Below are 22,865 nucleotides of genomic sequence, written 5' to 3' on the forward strand. Positions count from 1 at the left end.
ATCAACAGGCAACTATAAACCAGGGACACACTACAGAGGGGGAGAAGGGAGTAGAATCAAAACAAGGGTGGTGGGAATTTTATGGGGACTATAACCAAGATGAAAATGCATACATTGTACAAAAATGAAAAATGATGTAATGCCCTCCAGGTTCATCCATGTTGTTACAAATGGCAGGATTTCCTCTTTTTTTTTTTTTTTTAAGGCTTATTTATTTATGTGTACAAGAACTGGGTACAGGCCAGAGGTGCTGGAGGTGAGTGGATTCACTAGAGATAGAGTGGGGAACAGATCAGACAGATCTACTGAAATACACTGCTGAGGGGAGCAGCAGGGGAGACAGGAGAGGTCTCCTGCACCATGTGGGTAGCCAGCTGGGGATCGAAGTCATTCTGCAAAGGCTGCGGGTAGCTTCACAGTGCTATGCTTAACCCCTTGTGCCACCAGGGAGGCCCTCCCTTTTTTTTTTTTTTTAAAGATTTATTTATTTATGCATATAAGAACTGGGGTGCAGGCTAGAGGTGGTGGTGGGGGTGAGAAGATTCACCAGAGACAGACTGGGGAGTAGAACAGGCAGATTGACTGAAATGCACTGCTGATGGGAGTAGCAGGAGAGGCAGGATAGATCTGCTGCTACATGTGGGTCATGTTCCTGGCCGGGGATTGAACTCATGCTGCAGTGGCTACGGATGGCTTCATAGTCTGAGACTTATCCCCTTGCACCAAAAGGGAGGCCTCAGGATTTCCTTTTTTAATGATGGAATAAACTTCATTATACATATGTATATCTATACACACCCCCCCCCCCACACCCTCACAGCCCTACACCCTTTCTTATCTCCTTCCCCTCTCTTTGGTCTCTTCCCTCCTCCTCTGTTTCCTTCCTCATGATCATGTATTTTGTTGACCTCCAGTGTCTCAAGTCCTTTCAGCATTATCATGGAGACGCTTGGTTATAAATTGCTGATTTGCTCTCTCAGGACTCATCCACTCTTAGAGGGGTTAGCAGTGTGTCACCAGCATTGAAGAACTGTACACCAAGCTTTCACACAATCAGAGTAAATTCAACTCTGCTTTTTCTGCCCTCTCATGCTTGAGAAAGTCATAAAATTTATTATTTGGTTCTTTGTAGATTTATATTGTTTGTCACTACTGTAAAAATAATACAAACTTATTTTCCATTTATAGCCTGTCATAATTTTGAAAAAATGTGATTTTCAAACAGTTATGTGCTTTTGGGTTCATACTAATTAATGAGTATTAGGTGACTGACTTTACTTTTGTTCTGACTTTGAAACTTGTAATAGTACATATTTTCATTCTAATTTTGGTGGTAAAATATGTCTTGGGTCCTCTGACCCTCAAATTTTCCCCTCTCTCAATATTTAAAATGTAATCACACCTTTTCTAAAATTTTCTTTCCTGCATGTTATATTGTCTGGCTTGAAAATATTAGGACATGATTATATCTGAGCTTTTAACCTGAAACACCCAAGTGAGTGGTGTCACTCCCCATGGATTTGCAATCCAGCCTTTATGTCTTAAACAAAAGCAAAATATATGCCTTTGTTGGTTATTGAAGGAATTAACTTGATGTATCCATCTTGTGCATTATGCTGAATATCTCTGTTTTTTTTTTTTTCCCCCGTCAGTGTCTTACTTGCCTGATGGGAGTGCCCTGGAACCTGATTACTACTTCTCCACCATCAGCTCCAGCTTTTCAGTTTCTCCTCTTTTCAATGGCATCACCTATAAGGAATTCAGTATTCCACTAGAAATGCTTCGGGAACTCTTAAACTTGGTAAGTAGAGCAATGTGCCTAATTTATGTGTTTATCAGCCAGTAAAATTGCTAATGGTGCAAGCTTTTATTTTTTAAAAGAAGAGCTAGGTATTTTTCAGTATCCCAAAGTACAGCTTGGTAGTCATAAATTTTCAGGTTAAAGAGAGACTAAGAGTAACATTCATGGAGTCATTTGTAATTCTTTCTCATCAAATCCTTGTAGCAACCCTGCAGGAGAGGCAACCATGCATGCCCATTTTAGAGGTTAGGAAACCAATATCAAATATAGCAAGGTTTTGCATGCCAGGACCAGGGCATACCCAGAACTCAGCTGAAGGAACCTCACCCTAAGACAGTGCATCTGGACTCTCTCTCAGGGGCTGTTGTATTTGGATTAATACAGAACTTCATTTTTCCTTATTTGGGTACCTTTGAATGATCTTTGAGGTGACATCAGAGAAGATATTGGTCTCATTCCTTAAATGGACAGGTCTTTGGTCCAGGGGTCCTGAGTTGTTATGACTGAGCTTGGATGTTTCAAGTCAGATTCAAGTGTAGAGTGATGAAGATGATATCATCAGGCATAGGCTCAAAAGATTGAACTTTCTGGAAAGTATGTGAGGGAAAGAGAAGTATACCTCTGAAAATGTGAAGGATGTGCTAAAGAGAGCATCACCTTTCTTCTGAGTGGAGTGTGACTAGAAATCAAAGAGAATGGCTTTAAGCTGAAGATATAAGAAGACAATAAAACATAGATGATAAGTAGTGCGGATAGAGCCATAATGAATTATTTAATAGTAAAGTTTGCTTTTGAAATTGCTGTCAAAAAGAAAAATACCGGATGGTCTCACTCATAGCAGGAATTTAGAAAAATAAGGGACCAGGAAAAAGACTAATTATAATAAAGTAAAAATCAAAATCAACAAGCAACTATAAACTAGAGACACGCTATAGTGGTGGGGGGGTGAGGAGGGAGGAGGGATTAGGGTCAAAATAAGGGGAGGCGGTGGGAATTGTATGGGGAATGTAACCAAGATGAAAATGCATACATTGTGCAAAAATTAAAAATGATGTAAAAAAATACTAAAAAAAATTTAAAAAAAGGAAAATGGGGGCCTCCCTGGTGGCGCAAGGGATTAAGCGTCGCTCTATGAAGTAATCCGCAGCTACTGCAGCATGAGTTCGATTCCTGGCCAGGGAGGTGACCTACATGGCGCAGTAGACCTCTCCTATCTCACCTGCTGCTCCCCTCAGCGGTGTATTTCAGTTGATCTGGCTGTTCTGCTCCCTACTCTCTCTCTGCTGAATCCTCTCACCCCCTCACACCTCTGGCCTACACCCCAGCTCTTGTATGCATACATAAATAAAATTTGAAAAAAAGAAAAAGAAAATAACCCCTAATGTGTTTCTTAGTGTTAGTGTCCCAGAGAGAGGGAGGGCCTGGGTGACCCATGGCTCATGTAATGTCAGAAATCCTAATTGAAGACTGACTGTTTCAGATCCCTTTTGGGGGGGAATTATTTTTTTCCAGTCTGTCTTAACTTTTTTGTTTGATTTTATATATTTTTTACACCATTCTTCATATTTGTACAATATGTGCTTTCTCATCTTGGCGAGAGTCCCCATGAAATTCCCTCCACCAATTCACCCATGTACCATCACCATAGTCCCGTGTGCTCTTCCTACCCATTTTGATTCTACTCCCTTCTTCCCTGCTGCAGAATATCTCTGGTTTATTATTGCTTGTTGATTTTGATTTTCACTTTATTATAATAACTTTTTTTTTCCTGATCCCTTATTTGGATCCTCTACATTCCCCCTGTAAGTGAAATCATCCAGTATTTTTCTTTTTCTTTCTGGCTTATTTCACTGAGCATGATCCCTTCCAGCTCCATCCATATGGCTGCAAATGACAGGAGTTTATCTTTTTTGATTGCTGAGTAATATTCCATTGTGTATATGTACCACATCTTCTTGATCCACATTTGGGTTGTTTCCATAGCCTACCTATTGTAAATGGTGTTGCAATGAACATAGGGGTGCAGGTATTCTTTTGAATTAATGTTTTTGTGTCCTTTGGGTGGATACCTTGTCTTAACTTTTTAAGGTAGGTTTTCTATGCAGTTATCATTTTTGTATATCTTGAAAATAGTAGTATACATGGGGGGACAGGCAGTTTTAGTGGGTGCTTCTGCAGCTGACAGGTCATGTGTACTGTACCAAATGCTGGGGAAATAATTTCTCTTTTGGAAATTTTATTTAATTTTAAAAATTAATTATTTTTCTTACAATGTTTGCTTTCTTTTCTCAGGTGTTGTCCCCATAGAATTTCCACCACCAATTCACCTATGCACTATCACCATAGTCCCTTGTGCTCTTCCCAACCTCATTTTGATCCCTTTCCCTCCCCCTCTCCTGCAGAATGTCTCTTACTTATAGTTCTCTGTTTATTTTTGTTTTGTTTTGTTGTTGTTGTTGTTATTTTTTCCTATAAGTCATCCTATAAGTGAAACAATCTGGTATTTTTCCTTTTTCTTCTGACTTATTTCACTATGCATTATCTCTTCTAGCTCCATCCATGTTGCTGTGAATGGCATTAGTTTATCTATTTTTTTTTTTTAATACTTAGGCAGGTTTTTTTTTTTTTTTAAGATTTATTTATTTTTATACAAGAACTGGGGTACAGGCCAGATGAGCAGGAGAGTGAGAGGATTCACTGGAGACAGAGCGGGGAACATAACAGGCAGACTGACGAAGTACACTGCTGAGGGGAACAGTGGGCGAGACAGGAGAGGTCTGCCTCGCCATAGTTTATCTTTTTTGATGCTGAATTCCATTGTGTATATATACCACATCTTTTTTATTTTCCCTCTTTTTTTTTTAAGATTTTATTTATTCAAGAACCTGGGTACAGGCCAGATGCGCGGGAGGGTGAGAGGATTCACCAGAGACAGAGCGGAGAACAGAACGGGCAGACTGATGAAATACACTGCTGAGGGGAGCAGTGAGCATGACAGGAGAGGTCTGCAGCGCCATTTGGGACCCTCGCTGGCCGACTGGGATTGAACTGGCGCTGCAGAGGCTGTGGACAGCTTTACAGTGTGGTGCTCAACCGCCTGTGTCACCAGGGGAGGCTCATATACCACATCTCACATCTTCTTGATCCAGTCATCTATTTTGGAGCATTTGGGTTGATTCCAAATCTTACTTGTTTCAAATAATGCTGCAATAAACATAGAGATGCTTTTGAATTAATGTTTTTGTGTCCTTTGGGTAGATTCTAGGAGAGGACTTGCTGGGCCATATGGTAGCTCCATTTTCAGTAGTCTGGGGAACTTCCACACAGCTTTCCATAGTGGTTGGATCAGTTTGCACTCCCACCAGCAGTGTAGGAGAGTTCCTTTTTCACCACATACCTTGCCAGCATTTGTAGTTGCTAGTTTTTTTTTTAATATGTGCTATTCGTGACTGGTGCAGGGTGGTAGGTATCTCATTGTGGTTTTGACTTGCTTTTCCCTGATTGTGAGGGATGTTGAACATTTTTTCATATGCCTGTTGGCCATTTGCATTTCCTCTTTAGAGAAGTGTCTTTTAAATTCTTCTGCCCATTTTTTGACTGGATTGTTTATTTTGTTTTTGTTGAGTTGTGTGAGTTCTTTGTAAATCTTTGTGATCAGTCCTTTATTATTAGTGTTGTGTGCAAAAATTTTTTCCCAGTAAGTGGGGTGTCTATTTGTTTTGGTTAATGTCTCTTTTGCTATACAGAAGCTCTTTAATTTGATGTAGTCCAAGCTGTTTATTTTTCCTTCACTTTCTTAGCTTTAGGTGATGTGTCTTTAAGGTGTTACTGAGATGTATGTCATGTAGTGGTTTGCCTTTATTTTCTTCTATATATTTTATGGCTTCATGTCTTATGTCTAATTCTTTGATCCATTTTGAGTTGGTTTTTGTGCATTGTGTGAGGTAGTAATCTAGCTTCATTCTTCTGCATGTAGCAGTCCAGTTTCTGTTTCCCCAGCACTATTTATTGAACAAACTTTCTTTTGTTCCATTGCATATTCTTTGCTCCTTTGTCGAAGATTAGTTGTCCATAAACCTGTGGGTTTATTTCTGGTTTTTCTATCCGATTCCGTGGGTCTGTGTTTCTGTTTTTGTTCCAGTATCATGCAATTTTAATTATTATGATTTTGTAGTATAGTTTGAAGTCTGGATTGTGATTCCGCCATTCTCCTTTTTAGTCAGGAGAGCTTTGGCTATTCGAGGGTTTATGTATCTTCATCTGAATTTCATTAATATTTGTTCTATTTCTTTGAAGAATGTCATTGGAATTTTTATTGGAAGAGCATTGAATCTGTGAATTACTTTTGGTAGGATGGCCATTTTGATAATGTGAATTCTTCCAATCCATGAGTGGGGGATGTCTTTCCATTTCTTTGTGTCTTGTATTTCTTTTAACAGTGTTTTATAGCTTTCTTTTCTTTTTTTTTTTTGGCTGAAGATTTATTTATTTATTTATACAAGAACAGGGTACAGGCCAGATGCACGGGAGGGTGAGAGGATTCACCAGAGACAGAGCAGGGAACAGAACAGGCAGACTGACGGAATACACTGCTGAGGGGAACAGCGGGCAAGACAGGAGAGGTCTGCTGCGCCATGCGGGACCCTTGCTGGCCGGCTGGGATTGAACCAGTGCTGCAGAGGCTGCGGACTGCTTCACAGTGCTGTGCTTAACCACCTGCGCCACCAGGGGGGGCCCCATTTTATAGTTTTCTTTGTATAGGTTCTTCACCTCTTTTGTTATTATATTCCCAAGAATTTTTTTTTCTTTCAATTATAAAAAGGTTGGTTTCTTTTATTTTTCAGATTGATTCTTTGCATATAGGAAAGCTACTGATTTTTGTGTGTTGATTTTGTATCCTGCAGCTATTCCTGGGCAACCCTGATATGAAATGGATTGCCTGACTGTGGGTCCTCACCTGTGCTCTTAAAGGGGACTTGTAATAAAACTCAACTGCAGGCACACACAAAAAGGTTAATAAAGGGTTTATTTTTTTTAAAAAACCATTTTTGAATATTTTTTAAAAGATCTATTTATGCATACAAGAGCTGGGGTACACGCCAGAGGGGTGTGTGTGGGGGGGGCGGTGTGAGAGGATTCACCAGCGACAGAGTGGGGAACAGAACAGGCAGATTGACTGAAGTACACTGCTGAGGGGAGCAGCGGGTGAGTCAGGAGAGGTCTGCTGTGCCATGTGGGTTGTTCCCTGGCTGGCAGGGATCAAACTTGTGCTTCAGAGGCTGCGGACACCTTCATAGTTGCATCTTAACCCCTTGCGCCACCAGAGAGGCCCAATAAAGGGTTTATTTACAAAAGAAGTGGAAATGAAGAAATGAATAACTCAGTGAGAAAGAGAGTGAGAAAATTCGTGAATGTCTTCCACCAGTTCTGCTGAGCTGGAATCCCAGTAGCACGCTGAGAGCTAGTGAAAAACCCATGGCCCACATGTCTGGTTTTATACCAATCCTGGCTGCTTAACTCAACCCTCAGACCCCAGCAATCCTCTCTTTGGTGATGATGACATTATGGGATTTGTAGTTCTTGGTGTCTTGGATATCTTTGGTCTGGAGTGGGGGTGGAGTCCATAAAATCTATTTGTGGAGTTTTTTTCAGGGCATCTTTCCCCCCTAACACTACTTTACTAAACTGGTTGATTATTTTGATTAGTTTTTCTGTGGAGTTTTTGGGGTTCTCTATGTATATTATCATATCATCTGCAAATAGTGATAGTTTGACTTCTTCTCTCCCTATTTGAATTCCTTGTAAGTCTTTTTCTTGTCTTATTGCTCTGGCTAGGCCTTCCAGTATTATTTTGAAAAACAGTGGTGAGAGTGGACATCCTTGTCTTGTTCCAGATATTAAGGGAAAGGCTTTCAGCTTTTCCCCATTGAGAATGATATTGGCTATGGTTTAATCATATGGCCTTTATTGTGTTAAGGTATGATCCTTCTATCCTGAGAACTTTGAGGGCCTTTATCATAAATGGATGTTGAATGTTGTCGAATGCTTTCTCAGCACCTATTGATATGATCACATGGTTTTTATTTTTTTGTTGTTGATGTGTTGGATTATATTAACTGATTTTCAGATATTAAACCTTCCTTGTGTCCCTGGAATAAGTCCCACTTGGCAATTTGAGTGCTTGGGCAGCTTTGGAAGACCTGGTGTACCAGACCTGGGAGGACGGTGGAGCCAGGAGTTCTCAGTGCCTGAGGACTTGACTATGAATGTGTCCTTGACATCTGAGAAGGAGGTTGGGTGAATGTCAGTGATGCTTGGAGTCTGAACACTTTTACATCCTGGAAATGGAAATTATCATTTGAGGGAGTTGGTGCTTTTTCTGTTTTATATCATGCCGATCTTTCAGTAAGAAAAACAGTTCCCAGGGATGACATAATTAAGGGCATTTTTGTGTGTACAGTACTATATGTAGCCATAGTGAATAAGTTGTTGACCTGTTATTTCCATCACATTTTTTGCCACCTGGTTTTATCTGCCAACATGATTTATTCTTTAGTAGAAGGAGCTGTTATTCTCTCACTGTGTTTGTCAGGTGCCTCATGAAGTTACATTTTCCCTTCTAGGTGAAGAAGATCGTTGAGGAGCCTGTTCTCAAATCCTTGGATGCAGTTGTAGCCAGTGTGATAGAGGTATGTCTTTTCTGAAGGCACCACAGTGAGAATAGCCTGGTTTGAACATCTCTGTGGAGAAAGCAGAAGAGTTTGTTCAGGGGCTGCAGGGGAAAGGGTTTGTCAATGAGTTTTCATCTTAACTTCCCCAGTCCTGAGAATTACAGCACACCTGAGTGCTGAGAGCTTGCTGTGTGCTGGGCTCTTTTAAATGCATTACTTTACACTGCCCCTGAGCAAGTCAGTGTCTCCATTTCACAATAAAGGAGAAGGGCCCAGGGGGACTATCCGATGTGCCCATGTCACTCAATAACTGTGGGAGTAAGAGTCTGACCTGGGTCCTTTGACTCTGAAGTTTGTGCTCTTTTATCTTTTTGCTGCTTTGGTATTTCTAGAGCTGCTGCTTATGGCTTAGTACACAACCCTCACACTTTCTAGGCATGTACAAACCTTGGCTTGTGTATACTTAGGAAACCTCTGTCCTTAACGTGTTAGGAAACAAGGCCTATAGCATTATTTATAAAATCATTAAATGTTGATTACTGGGATTTCTCAAAATCTCAGGGAACATTTGGGATGATCCTTCTTTGAGTGTTAAGATCCAGAGAGCTTGCCATTTGACAGGCTGATGACTGCCATAGCTGTTTGCAGGACCCAGATATCTGGTATCTGCATCTTGTGCCTGGTACCTCAGCTCAGCTGTGAAGTGGGGAGGGATTTTCCTGTGCTGCAGACCATGTCTTTCCTGCCCTTCATTTTCTTCCTGTGAGCTGTCTTGAACATTAGGTGGATGTGCAGGGCGTGGTTACCTTTCAGTTGGTTTTTGACTGAGCAGCATGATTGAAGCTCCCAGGTTGCAGTCTGGCACTTCCTACCTTCTCTGTAATGTAATTGACTAATGTGGGTCTTGGCATGAAAGATATAGCAGGTCTAGAGGCATTTCTGTGCTATGGTCATGTGCCTCTTCCTCCCCTGCAGGCCAACCCCAGTGCTGACCTCTTCTACACCACATTCAGCGACCCCCTCTACGTGGCCATGTTCAAGATGCTGCGTGATACTCTATATCACATGAAAGGTGAGGACTATGTGCATACATGTTAGTGGGTCAAATGGAATTCCAGGGCACTATCCCAGGTCTGTGCATTCTTTCAGCTGGCACCACTTAAAAAAACACGAACTAGATGGAGTTAGAAGGGATCATGCTCAGCGAAATAAGTCAGAAAGAAAAAAAAAAATACCGGATGGTCTCACTCATAGCAGGAATTTAGAAAACCTAAATAAAAGACCATGAAAAAAACTAATCAATACAAAGTAAAAATCAAAATCAAAAAGCAACTATAAACCAGAGACACACTATGGGGGGGGGCTGTGGAGGAAGGGGTGGGGAAAGGAAGAACTAGAGTCAAAATAAGGGGGGGGGTGCAATTGTATGGGGAATATAACCAAAATGAAAATGCATACATTGTGCAAAGATGAAAAAAGATGTAAGAATTATATAAAATAAAATATTAAAAAAATAAAAAACATGAGCAATGTGGTTAATTTGGGGGAAAAAATAAGAAAAAATAACCTATCAATGATCCTGTGTAATTAGTGCCATCCAGATGATTTCCTTGGTGATTATTTCTTTAGTTTTTGTGTTTTGTTGTTACACAATTTTAACGTCTCTACTTTAGTCATTTTGTAGTTTAAAAAAGTAGAAAAATGAGGCATTCATAATCTTACAACTCAGAGATAACTCAATAGGGTAGCACGTATGTTCACGCACGTGCACACGCACACACACACACACACACACACACAAAGTTGAGCATTTCCTTCCAGTCTTTTTTGTGCACTTTAAAACATGTTTTCTACCTCTGAAACTTAACATTATTCATAAACATATGTTTTTATGACCATATAATGTTTTGTCTTGGAGGTGCACTGTACTCTGGGTTGCTATTTTCCTTACTTGATTCTCAGGGCTCCTGGGAAGCTGAGTCTGATCAGGGCTACAGCAGGAGTAGGTTCACTCAGGTGGGTGACTCCTCCTGGAGCCCTGAACCCATCCTTTTCACTTGAGCTGCTTTTTGTCAGCTTCCTTGGTTAGTGTAACTGTCTGTCTCAGTGGTTCTGGGTTTTCCTGAGCCGAAGGAAAAAAGCTTTTAAAAGCCACAAACTGTGTACTCTAAAGATTTAGCTTTGTAATCAGGGAATTCTCGTCTTTGGGCTACAACCAGTTTTTGCCTTTGTCTAATAACTGATAATCCTTTTGCTTTAAGATTATGAATGGCTTTTATTATTCTTTTTAAAAATATAATTATTTATATTTTATATCATTGTTCATTTTTGTACAATTTTGCTTTCTTTTCTCAGGTGTAGTCCCTGTATAATTTCCACTACCAATTCAACTGTGCACCATCACCACAGTCCCTTGTGCTCTTCCCACCCTTGTTTTGATCCCTCTCCCTCCTCTTCCACTGCAGAATGTTTCTGATTTATAGTTGCCTGTTTATTTTTGTTTTGTTTTTTATTGTTACCATTTTACCCCTTATCTCTTATTTGGTTCCCCTCTATTCCTCCTATAAGTGAAACCAACCAGTATTTTTCTGTTTCCTTCTGACTTATTTCACTGAGCATAATACCTTCTGGCTCCATCCATGTTGCTGCGAATGGCATTAGCTTATCTTTTTTGATGCTGAATAGTATTTTATTGTGTATATATACCACATCTTCTTGATCCAGTTCTCTATTTTTGGGCATTTGGATTGTTTCCAAATCTTACCTATTGTAAATAGTGCTGCAGTAAATGTAGGGTGCAGGTACCCTTTTGAATTAATGTTTTTGTGTCCTTTGGGTAGATCCCTAGGAGTGGAATTTTTGGGTCATATTGTTGCTCCATAGTGGTTGGACCAGTTTGCACTCCCACTTACAGTGTAGGAGAGTTCCTTTTTTTTTTTAAATTTTACTCATTTTACTTAGTATTTTTTTTTTTAAGATTTATTTTTATTTATTTATACAAGCACTGGGTACAGTCAGAAGCGCGGGAGGGTGAGAGAATTCACCAAAGCCAGAGTGGGGAGCAGAGCAGGCAGAAGGACTGAAGCACACTGCTGAGGGGAGCAGCGGGCGGCAGGAGAGGTCTGCGCGCCATGTGGAACCCTCCTCCGGGGCTGGGGGGCAGCTGGGGATCGAACCGGCACTGCAGAGGCTGAGGGCAGCTTCGCAACCCAGCGCTCAACCGCTGCACCACCAGGGAGGCCCATTACTTAGTATTTTATTTGTTTCACTTCTTTGTGCTCATGCAAAGGCCTTTTTTTTTTTTTTTTAAGATTTATTTATTTATACAAGCACTGGGTACAGTCAGAAGTGCGGGAGGGTGAAAGAATTCACCAGAGACAGAGCGGGGAAGAGAACAGGCAGACCGACGAAATACACTGCTGAGGGGAGCAGCGGGCTCAGCAGGAGAGGTCTGCGCGCCATGTGGGACCCTAGCCGGTGCCTGGGGATTGAACCGATGCTGCAGAGGCTGTGGGCAGCTTCTCAGCCCAGCCCTCAACCACTGTGCCACCAGGGGAGGCCTGAGAGTTCCTTTTTTTTTTTTTTTTTTACCACATCCTCCCCAACATTTGTTGTTGCTAGCTTTTTGAATATGTGCCATTCTCACTGGTGTTAGATGGTATCTCATTTTGGTTTTGATTTGCATTTCCCTGATTATGAGAGATGTTGAACATTTTTTCATATAAAAACTGGTAATCTTAAAATACAGATATCTCACCAAAGTATTATCTATTACTAATTGGACCAATTCCAGTGATGAAACATCCCAATTTAAACATTTTATATATTGACATTTTAGTATATTGATGGCTTAATATATTGATGGTGCAAGGAAAGCTGTGTACAACCTTCCAAGCTCTTCCCAGCTGGTATTCTTGGAGCCATTGTTGCTGGCAGCAGGCATGCTCTCCTTGAGCTTTTGTTAGAGAAGAAACAGTCCCAATCACACCTGCATTTTGGTGCAGTTTTGTTTCCAGCTGTGATGCTCACTCTCTTTCCTATAGACCTTCCTACCTCCTTTGTGAAGGAGATCCATGATTTTGTGCTGGAGCAGTTCAACATGAGCCAGGGAGAGCTGCAGAAGATTCTGCATGATGCTGACCGGATCCACAATGAGCTGAGCCCCCTGAAGCTGCGCTGCCAGGCGAATGCTGCCTGTGTGGACCTCATGGTGTGGGCTGTGAAAGATGAGCAGGGTGAGCATTAGCTCCTGATGTGTCTTGGACTTCTAGTGTTCAATCCTGCAGTTGAGGAAACCAGTTCTGGTAGGATGGTGATGGTCAAGGCCATGTGTTTTCTCCACTATTTCCCTCTGGCTCATTAGGTTTTTTTTTTTTTTTTTAAAGATTTATTTATTTATGCATACAAGAGCTGGGGTAGAGGACAGAGATGCAGGGGGTGAGAGGATTCACAGAGACAGAGCAGGGAACAGAACAGGCAGATTGGCTGAAATACACTGCTGAGGGGAGCAGTGGGCGAGACAGGAAAGGTCTGCTGCACCAGGTGGGTTTCTCCCTGGCCAGCCGGGGATAGAATTCTTGCTGCAGAGGCCACAGATTTCTTCACAGTGCGGTGCTTAACCCCTTGCGCCACTAGGGAGGCCCTCATTAGGTTTTGATGTGGAATAGCCTGAGCTCAATCCTAGAATGGGAAGCATGCAGCAGACCTTTGAGTGATTGCTGTACTCAAAATACTGTGGGGATGAGGGGTCTCAACTAGCAGAGGACAGCAGTTACACAGGAAGGGGTTTTCACAGTAGTAAGAAAGGAGCAGAGATGAGGTTTCAGTTAAGGATACCAGCCTCTGAACACTTCCTGGTATAAGTATTAATGAACCCTGAAAAAAATATGTCTCTGGATTTTAGTTATATTATTTCATTAGTTGGTGAATGAGTATTTTGTTAATATTGGGTCTGGCTAGACATTTTCACTCTCCTCTAAATTTGAAATTAGGTGCAGAAAATCTTTGCATCAAGCTGTCTGAGAAGCTGCAATCCAAAACATCCAGCAAAGTCATCATTGCTCACTTGCCACTGCTTATCTGTTGTCTGCAGGTCAGTCTCCCTGAAATTAGAGAAACTTCAATCCCATCAACAGGTTGCTCTTGTCATATCATTTAGACCATGCTCTACACACCAGCAGCAGGTCTACAATGTTGACTATAAGAACTTGAACTAGAGCCTGCTGTGGACCCAGTTCACCAATGAGAGGGGTTTGCTAATTGCATGCTGGGATTTTTTGTAAGTTGGGTCCAGGTACAGATGGGTCCTCCTTTGTGGAGAGGCTGCTCTATCTCTGCCACCCATTTCCAGTGCTGCAGGTGAAGGACTGTGACATGAGCCACAGGGCCACATGAGGGGATGTCTCCTACTCTCTGCAGTGCCAACTCTGCTCTGCCAAGACACTTACCTTGTAAACCCCAGGGACTCCACAGCTGCCATTGTTTAAAAATCATGTTTTGACCTTTTCTTCCCTACTTTGTTTCTAAAAGAAATAGACTGCCTTTAATGATATATTTTTCCCTGGGTACCAAACTCCTTCCTGTCTTTTTACCATGACCAAGTGTCCTTGGAAATTTTCAGTCGGTCTTGGGTATGTGAAAGCTTGAATATGTCCCTGAACTGAGTAACAGGTCAACTCTGTGTTGTAGGGCCTGGGCCGCCTGTGTGAGAGGTTCCCGGTGGTAGTGCACTCAGTAACACCATCTCTGCGGGACTTCCTGGTCATCCCATCCCCGGTGCTGGTGAAGCTCTACAAGTGTCACAGTCAGTTCCACACAGGTGACAGCCCCAGCCTCTGGTATACTCTTGAGGTGCCGAGAAAAGGACCAGGAGATGTTGTGTTAGCCCAACACAGTTTTGAGACTGAGAAATTACAACTGCTCTATACTTGGGCTCATTCTTCCTTTCACTTTTTATCAGGGACCCTCTGGATCCCATATCTTTCCTTCTTCCCCATCCCTCTGTTATGTTCTCCTTTGCTACTAAAGGCCCCTTTCTGTCCTTCTTTCTTTGTTGTACTTCTGTCTCCAGGGTAGGTTGAAGTATGAATTCTGCATGTCCTAAACGCTGGGCCAAGAATTTTATGTTCACAATCTCATCTAATCACCTGCCCCACAAGAACATTGTTACTGTTCTACAGAGGTGGTCATGGGCTCAGAGCAAACCTGGGACCTGTAACTGTCATTAATTAGCCCTGCTGTATGCTCAGGTCTCTAATGTCATATTGGTCAGCCTGCCCACAGTCCTTTGAAGGTAGCTGTTTTTATCCTCTCCCTTCAGATGAAGAAACTCAGGCACTAGGCTGGACAGTTGAAACACTTTCTCCAGACCCTGGAGCAAGGCCCTGGTTCTAAGGCCCTCGTTCTCCATTTGCCCCCACTCTTCCTGGCTTTGTGCACATTAGTTAGATAACCTTGAGGAATAGGACTGTGCCTCACTTCTCAGGCCTGGGTGCATGTAGGTGCTTGCCAGAACTTTTGAACTACTTCTTAAAAAAATTGTTATTTTATTATTTATATCTTGTAGCTTTTTTCTTTGACAGGAACATGTTTGTTTCATGTCTTTCTAAGACACTTTTGTTTCCAAATTGTTATCTTTTTAGAGTAATTGCTTTTATTAACAAAAAATGATTAGCTTTATTATTCTGGTTTTGAATTACAGACAGGGGAATAAAAGTGCCAGGTTTAATCAGATACTTACTTGAATTTTTATATTTAGTTGCTGGGAATGATATAAAAATAAGTGTAACCAATGAGCATTCAGAGTCAACCCTGAGCGTCATGTCGGGCAAGAAAAGCCAGCCCTCCATGTATGAACAGCTGCGGGACATCGCCATTGACAACATCTGCAGGTGGGCAGGCAGACCGGAGGGTGGAGGGGGACAGGTTCAGGTGGAGGCTTACTAAACAAAATAAGAAACATAACTTTTAAAAGCTTGTTTCTGATTATTCTAAACCTATACTTGGTTAGAAAAGAGAAATTACTATATATTTATTAAAAAGTAAAGAAATCTTCCCTGCCTTTTCCTGATCATAAAAAAATAGAGAAAATTTGTAATGTAAAGAAAATTAAAAATAAAATTAGTCATTGGCCCATCATTCAAAAAAAAACCGTTGTCATTTCTTTATCTTTTGTTTCATGTAATTTTTTGAAATAAGGGAGAAGTTTTGTATGATCTCATGTCCCGTGCTCCCCTGGCTCCTGCTGGTGAGCTCACGCTCTAAACTCGGGAAATAAATACATTCTGATGTACATGATAAAGTCTTTCTGTTGGAAACTCATATTACCTCCAAAAAAAGGTGTCTTTCCCTTCTTTGCATTTGATAGTGCCCTTGCATCCAAAGCCAAATGGAGACAGTAGCCTGGCCCATATTTGTCAAATGCACATTCTTTGACTCTGTGACCAGGGAGCCAAACAGATGCTGAAATGAGACTCCTGATAAGATTTTGTATTCTTAGGACTTTTAAAATTCTCCCTTTTCTCTGCAACGTAAGCATTTCTCCATACTGTTAAAACCTTGATTCATATTTTGAATATTTTCTCACCTCTCTTGGGACCATCTGTCTTTAATCAGTTATTGTGACTTTTGTTAAGGAATAACATAGTAAATTTTTATTTGACATTAGGATGATTGTGACATTGTGAAGGGAACTATTCTGGGCAAAATAACGATTGTTTCCAACTGAGATATTTTATCAAGTGGCAGTATCAGCAGTTCTTTGCATTCATTCTATGTAATGACTTTCATACAGATTTCTGGGGAAAAATGTTCAGAGCAGTTTTTGAATTTTGTAGACCTGAGAAAGAAAATTAAAACAAACTGAAAATACTCCTCTTTGTTTTGATGCATAATGTGTTTCCTTAACCCTCAGGTGCCTGAAAGCTGGCTTGACAGTGGATGCGGTGATTGTAGAGGCTTTCCTGGCCAGCCTTTCCAACCGACTTTATATCTCTCAGGAGAGTGACAAGTACGTCCCTATGCTCAGGGGCAGCCTGCCAGTTGTCCTCTGCAGGCTCTTAGTGGGGACTCCTAACATTTATCATGAAAATGCTTGCTTACCACACTGTGTGTATTTGTGCATTGGATTTGCCGCATATTTCAGGTCAAGTCCACCTTGGTATGCCTATCCTGGACCACACTGTTTAGTAGTAGAGGAAGATTTTTTGTCTTCCAGCCTAGTGCTTGGGACTTTGTGTTTCTGCTCATCATTAAGGATTCCAGGTTGTCACTTTTGGGTGAATGCTTCATCTGAAAGACTGTGATGATTTTGAGGTCCAGTTCCTGGCTTCCCGGTTTTATTTCACCGCTGCCTCCCAGAGGGTTGTTCTCATAGTGCTTCTGTTCTTCTCACCTATAGGGACGCTCACTTGATTCCGGACCACACCATCCGAGCCTTGGGACACATCGCCGTGGCTCTGAGGGACACCCCAAAAGTCATGGAGCCAATTCTGCAAATCCTGCAGCAGAAGTTCTGCCAGCCTCCCTCCCCACTTGACGTGCTTATCATCGACCAGCTGGGTTGCTTGGTGATCACTGGAAATGTAAGATCCCTTTTGTGAGACCCACTCACGTTTGCTATCAGGAATGTAAAAATGCAGATCCAGTTCACCCTGAAGATGAATTAACTGTCTTAGTATGGATTAGTGAAGTTTTTTCAAATAAGAAAGAATCATGTAATGTTTTAGTGATATTGATTTTAATGATTTCTAATAGGATTTAAATCAAAGCTATTTCCCTTTTAGTTTTTAATTTGAGATTTGTTTGATGTTTCAGGAATAGATGCCCTTGATGACCTTTGAGGCACTTGTGGTCCATGATTCTAGGAGCTTTCCCTCTGAATGACAACCAAGGGGACTTCTTTTTGTTACAAGGGACATTCATGGAGGGATTGTGGTATGGTAACGGTGTTCCTTCTTTCTTCCAGCAATACATTTATCAGGAAGTGTGGAATCTCTTCCAGCAGATCAGCGTGAAGGCCAGCTCTGTTGTGTACTCAGCCACTAAAGATTATAAGGACCACGGCTACAGGTAATTCTTCCACACCTTGTTCTACATCATGAGTATTTAACTCCCTTTGAATATGTGAGGTTTGGGGATTTGTCTTTGAAATAAACTTCTCACAAAAGTGCTATATGGAAAAATCAGTGCACACAGATGAGAAATCAAAACTCTATATGTAGCCTCCTGGTCCAGAACATCTCAGTGCCCAAACCCACCCCTCCAAACAGGCTCAAATTGCACAACTGAGTGACATGCTTTTTTTTTTATTAACAGCACATCATGCTTGTCATAAATGCCCCTTTACACATCACTTTTAATGACTATATAGTATTACCTTATATAGTGGGACTGTGATTTATCTAACCACACTCTTGTTTGCATGTTAGGTAGTTTTCTTTCCCTCCCTCCCTCCTTCCCTCCCCTCTCCTCCCGTCCCCTCCCTTTTTGAGGTAACATTGATTTTCAACATTGCTTATGATTTAGAGATACAGGAACACTCCCATCAGGTGTTGTTACTATAACACACCCACCACCAACACATCCCTATGCTTCTACACTAGTCCATTATGCTTGCTCTCCACTTTGCTTCCCCTCTGGTATCCTCAATTACAGTCAGATTTCAGTTAGTATAATCTCCTCCAGATCTGTCCATGTTGTTGCAAATGAGAAGAGTTTATCTTTTTATATAACTGAGTAGTATTCTATTGTGTATATATAACATGTCCCCCTAATCCACACATCTGTCTCTTGGCACTTAGCTTGTTTCCACAGTTTGGCTATTATAAATAATGCTGCAGTGAATGTAGGAGTGTATCTATCCCTTTAAATGAGTGTTTTTGCATTCTTCAGGTAGATACCTAGCAGTGGAATTTCTGGACTATATGGTAGATCTGTTTTTAATATTTGTGAAAACTCCATAGTGTTTTCCATAGAGACTGGACCTTTCTACATTCCCATCAACAATATAAGAGGGTTCCTTTTTCACCACATCCTTGACAGCACTTATTTCTGGTCTTTTTGATAAGGACCATTCTCACAGGTGTGAGATAGTATCTCATTGTGGTTTTTTTTTTTTTTAAACAGTTTTTTTTTTTTTTTTTAAGATTTATTTTTATTTATTTATACAAGCACTGGGTACAGTCAGAAGCACGGGAGGGTGAGTGAATTCACCAGAGCCAGAGTGGGGAGCAAAGCAGGCAGACTGAAGTACACTGCTGAGGGGAGCAGTGGGCGGCAGGAGAGGTCTGCGCGCCATGTGGGACCCTCCTACGGTAGCCTGGGAGCAGCTGGGGATCGAACCGGCTCTGCAGAGGCTGTGGGCAGCTTCGCAACCCAATGCTCAATTGCTGCGCCACCAGGGAGGCCCTCTCATTGTGGTTTTAATTTGCATTTTCCAGACAATAAATGATGAGGAGCACTTTTTCATGTGTCTGTTTCCCTTTGTATGTCTTCTTTGGAGAAGTGCCTGTTTAACTCCTCTGCTCACTTTTTTGATTGGATTATTTGTTTTCTTTTTGTTGAATGGCAAGAGTTATTTGTAGATCTTTGATATCAGCTCTTTGTGAGATGTATGGTGTACAAATATTTTAGGAAGGTGTCTCGTTTTTTTTTCATTTTAGATGTAAGTTTGTATGTGTTATTTGAAAAAACATTTTTTATCACACAGGTATTATTATTTTTTAATATTTTATTTATATAATTCTTACATCATTTTTCATTTTTGCACAATGTGTGCATTTTCATTACGGTTATATTCCCCATACAATTGTACCCCCCCTTATTTTGACCCTAATCCTTCCTCTCCCCACCCGACCCCGTGTAGTGTGTCTCTGGTTTATAGTTGCTTGTTGATTTTGATTTTTACTTTTATTAGTCTTTTTCCTGGTCCCTTATTTAGGTTTTCTAAATTCCTGCTATGAGTGAGACCAACCGGTATTTTCCTTTTTTTTTTTTTTTTTTATTTTTATATCCCCCTTACAATTGCACCCACCTTGTTTTGACCCCAATACCTCCTTTCCCCGCCACCCCCCCCATAGTGTGTCTCTGATTTATAGTTGTTTGTTGATTTTGATTTTTTCTTTCTTATAGTTATTCTTTTTCCTGGTTCCTTATTTAGGTTTCCTAGATTCCTGCTATGAGTGAGACCAGCCGGTATTTTTCTTTTTCTTTCTGGCTTATTTTGTTGAGCATGATCCCTTCCAGCTCCTCTATGTTGCTGCAAATTGCATGAGTTTATCTTTTTTGATTGCTGAGTAATATTCCATTATGTATATGTACCACACCTTCTTGATCCAGTCATCTATTTTTGGGCATTTGGGTTGTTTCCAAAGCTTAGCTATTGTAAATAGTGCTGCTATAAACATAGGGGTGCAGGTGCCCTTTGGAATTAATGTTTCTGTGTCATTTGGGTAAATACCTAGGAGTGGAATTGCTGGATCATATGGAAGTTCCATCCTTAGTAGCTTGAGGAATCTCCACACAGCTTTCCATAGTGGCTGGACCAGTTTGCACTCCCACCAGCAGTGCAGGAGAGTTTTTTCTCCATAACCTTGCAAACATTTGTTCTTGCTAGTTTTTTTAATATGTGCCATTCTCACTGGTGTGAGATGGTATCTCATGGTAGTTTTGATTTGCATTTCCCTGATTACAAGTGATGTTGAACATTTTTTCATATGCCTGTTGGCCATTTGCATTTCCTCTTCAGAGAAGTTTCTTTTTAGCTCTTCTGCCCATTTTTTGACTGGATTATTTGTTTGTGTTGAGTCTCATCAGCTCTTTTTAGATTTTTGTGATCAGTCCTTTATCATTAGTGTTGTGTGCAAAAATGTTCTCCCAGTCAGTGGGGTTTCTCTTTGTTTTGGGTATTGTCTCTTTTGCTGTGCAGAAGCTCTTTAATTTGATGTAGTCCCAGCTGTTTATCTTTGCTTTCACTATCACTGCTTTGGGTGATGTGTCTGTAAAGATGTCTTTGATGTGCATGTCATGTAGTGTTTTGTCTATATTTCCTTCTATGTATTTTATGGTTTCAGGTCTTATGTCTAGTTCTTTAATCCATTTCGAGTTGGTTTTTGTGCACTGTGCGAGGTAGTAGTCAAGTTTCATTCTTTTGCATGTAGCAACCCAGTTTTCCCCCACCATTTATTGAACAAACTTTCTTTGCTCCAGTGCATATTCTTAGCTCCTTTGTCAAAGATTAGTTGACCATAAATCTGTGGATTTATTTCTGGATTTTCTATTTGGTTCCATTGGTCCGTGTGTCTGTTCTTGTTCCAATACCATGCAGTTTTGATGATTATGGCTTTGTAGTATAATTTGAAGTCTGGGTGTGCGATGCCTCCATTCCCTTTTTTTTTTCAGGAGAGCTTTGGCTATTCAGGGTTTTTGGTGACTCCATATGATTTTTATCAATAATTGTTCTATTTCTTTGAAGAATGTCATTGAAATTTTTATTGGACTAGCATTGAATCTGTGAATTGCTTTTGGTAGGATGGCCATTTTGACAATGTTAATTCTTCCAATCCATGAGCAGGGGATGTCTTTCCATTTCTTTGTGTCTTCTTCTATTTCTTTTAAGTGTTCTATAGTTTTCTTTGTATAGGTCCTTTACTTCTTTTGTCATTTTTATTCCCAAGTATCTGATTTTTTTGTTTCAATAATAAAAGGGATTTTTTTTGATTTGTTCTTCAGATTTATTGTTTGTGTATAGGAAGGCTACTGATTTTTGTGTGTTCATTTTGTATCCTGCCACTTTACTAAACTGATTGATGAGTTTAATGAGTTTTTCTGTGGAGTTTTTGGGATTCTCTATGTATATTCATACAGGTAATATTTTGAAATATTACATTAGAGTTTTTTATTTTATGTATTTTTTACCTCATTCTTCATTTTTGTACGATGTATGCTTTCGCATCATGGTTATAATCCTGTGAAATTCCCACTACCAATTCACCCATGTACCACCACCATAGTTCTTTGTGTTCTTCCCACCCCCTTTTTGATCCTACTCCCCTCTCCCCTCCCGTAGAATGTCTCTGGTTTATAGTTGCCTGTTGATTTTGATATTTACTTTATTATAATTACTTTATTTTCCTGATCCCTTATTTGGATCCTCTACATTCCTCCTAAAAGTGAAACCATCCAGTATTTTTTATTTTCTTTCTGCCTTATTTCACTGAGCATGATCCCTTGCAGCTCCATCCATATTGCTGCAAATGGCATGAGTTTATCTTTTTTGATTGCTGAGTAATATTCCAGTCATCTGTTTTTGGGCATTTGGGTTGTTTCCATAGACTACCTATTGTAAATAGTGTTGCAATAAACATGGGAATGGAATTACTGGATCATATGGAAGCTCCATTTTTAGCAGTTTGGGAAACCTCCACACAGCTTTCCATAGTGGTTGGACCAGTTTGTATTCCCACCAGCAGTGTAGGAGAGTTCCTTTTTCTCCACATCCTCACCAACGGTTGTTGTTGCTAGTTTTTTATTGTGTACCATTCTCACTGGTGTGAGATGGTATCTCATTGCAATTTTTTTTTTTAGATTCATTTATTTGTTTATACAAGCACTGGGTACAGTCAGAAGCGTGGGAGGGGTGAGAATTCACCAGAGCGGGGAACAGAACAGGCAGACTGATGAAATACGCTGCTGAGGGGAGCCGTGGGTGTGGCAGGAGAGGTTTGTCGTGCCATGTGGGATCCTCGCCAGTGGCCGGGGATTGAACCAGCGCTGCAGAGGCTGCGGTCAGCTTCGCAACTCAGTACTCAACCGCTATGCCACCAGGGGAGGCCCTATCTCATTGCAATTTTGATTCGCTTTTCCCTGATTATGAGTGATATTTTACATATTTTCATATGCTTGTTGGCCAGTTGCCTTTTCTTTTTGTGGAAGTGTCTTTTCAGCTCCTCTTCCCATTTTTTGACTGGGTTGTTTAATTTGCTCTTGTTGAATTTTGTCAGCTCTCTATAGATCTTTGTTATCAGTCCCTTATCATTAGTATTGTGTGCAAAATGTTCTTCCAATCAGTAGGGTGTCTTTGTTTTGGTTAGGTCTCTTTTGCTGTATAGAAGCTCTTTAATTTGGTGTAGTCCCAGCTGTTTATCCTTTCCTTCACTATCTTTGCTTTGGGTGATGTGTCTTTAAAGATGTTACTGAGGTGTATGTTATGTAGTGTTTGGCCTATATTTTCTTCTATATATTTTATGGTTTCAGGTCTATGACCTTATGACCTTTAATGCATTTTGAGTTGAGTTTTGTGCATGGTGTGAGGTAGTAGTCAAGCTTCATTTTTTTTTTTTTTTGCCTCTAGCAGCCCAGGTTTCCCAGCATCATTTGTTGAACAAACTTTCTTC

At 40.7% G+C, this 22,865-nt stretch overlaps 1 protein-coding gene across 1 annotated transcript in view; it reads left to right on the top strand.

Moving 5' to 3' along the window:
- The window catches only part of PI4KA (phosphatidylinositol 4-kinase alpha), a 159,908-nt gene that overhangs the window by 43,834 nt on the left and 93,209 nt on the right, over window positions 1-22,865 (top strand). Inside the window, exons 8-17 of the mRNA XM_037497929.2 lie at window positions 1,653-1,801; window positions 8,425-8,490; window positions 9,448-9,544; window positions 12,516-12,707; window positions 13,464-13,564; window positions 14,161-14,290; window positions 15,230-15,362; window positions 16,385-16,480; window positions 16,871-17,054; window positions 17,438-17,541. Of these exons, the coding sequence (XP_037353826.1) occupies window positions 1,653-1,801; window positions 8,425-8,490; window positions 9,448-9,544; window positions 12,516-12,707; window positions 13,464-13,564; window positions 14,161-14,290; window positions 15,230-15,362; window positions 16,385-16,480; window positions 16,871-17,054; window positions 17,438-17,541 (1,252 nt within the window). The remainder of the gene's footprint in view (window positions 1-1,652; window positions 1,802-8,424; window positions 8,491-9,447; window positions 9,545-12,515; window positions 12,708-13,463; window positions 13,565-14,160; window positions 14,291-15,229; window positions 15,363-16,384; window positions 16,481-16,870; window positions 17,055-17,437; window positions 17,542-22,865) is intronic.

Source organism: Talpa occidentalis, unplaced genomic scaffold (assembly GCF_014898055.3).
Source record: "Talpa occidentalis isolate TD23 unplaced genomic scaffold, MPIMG_talOcc4v2.1 talOcc4.8, whole genome shotgun sequence".
NCBI lineage: Eukaryota > Metazoa > Chordata > Mammalia > Eulipotyphla > Talpidae > Talpa > Talpa occidentalis.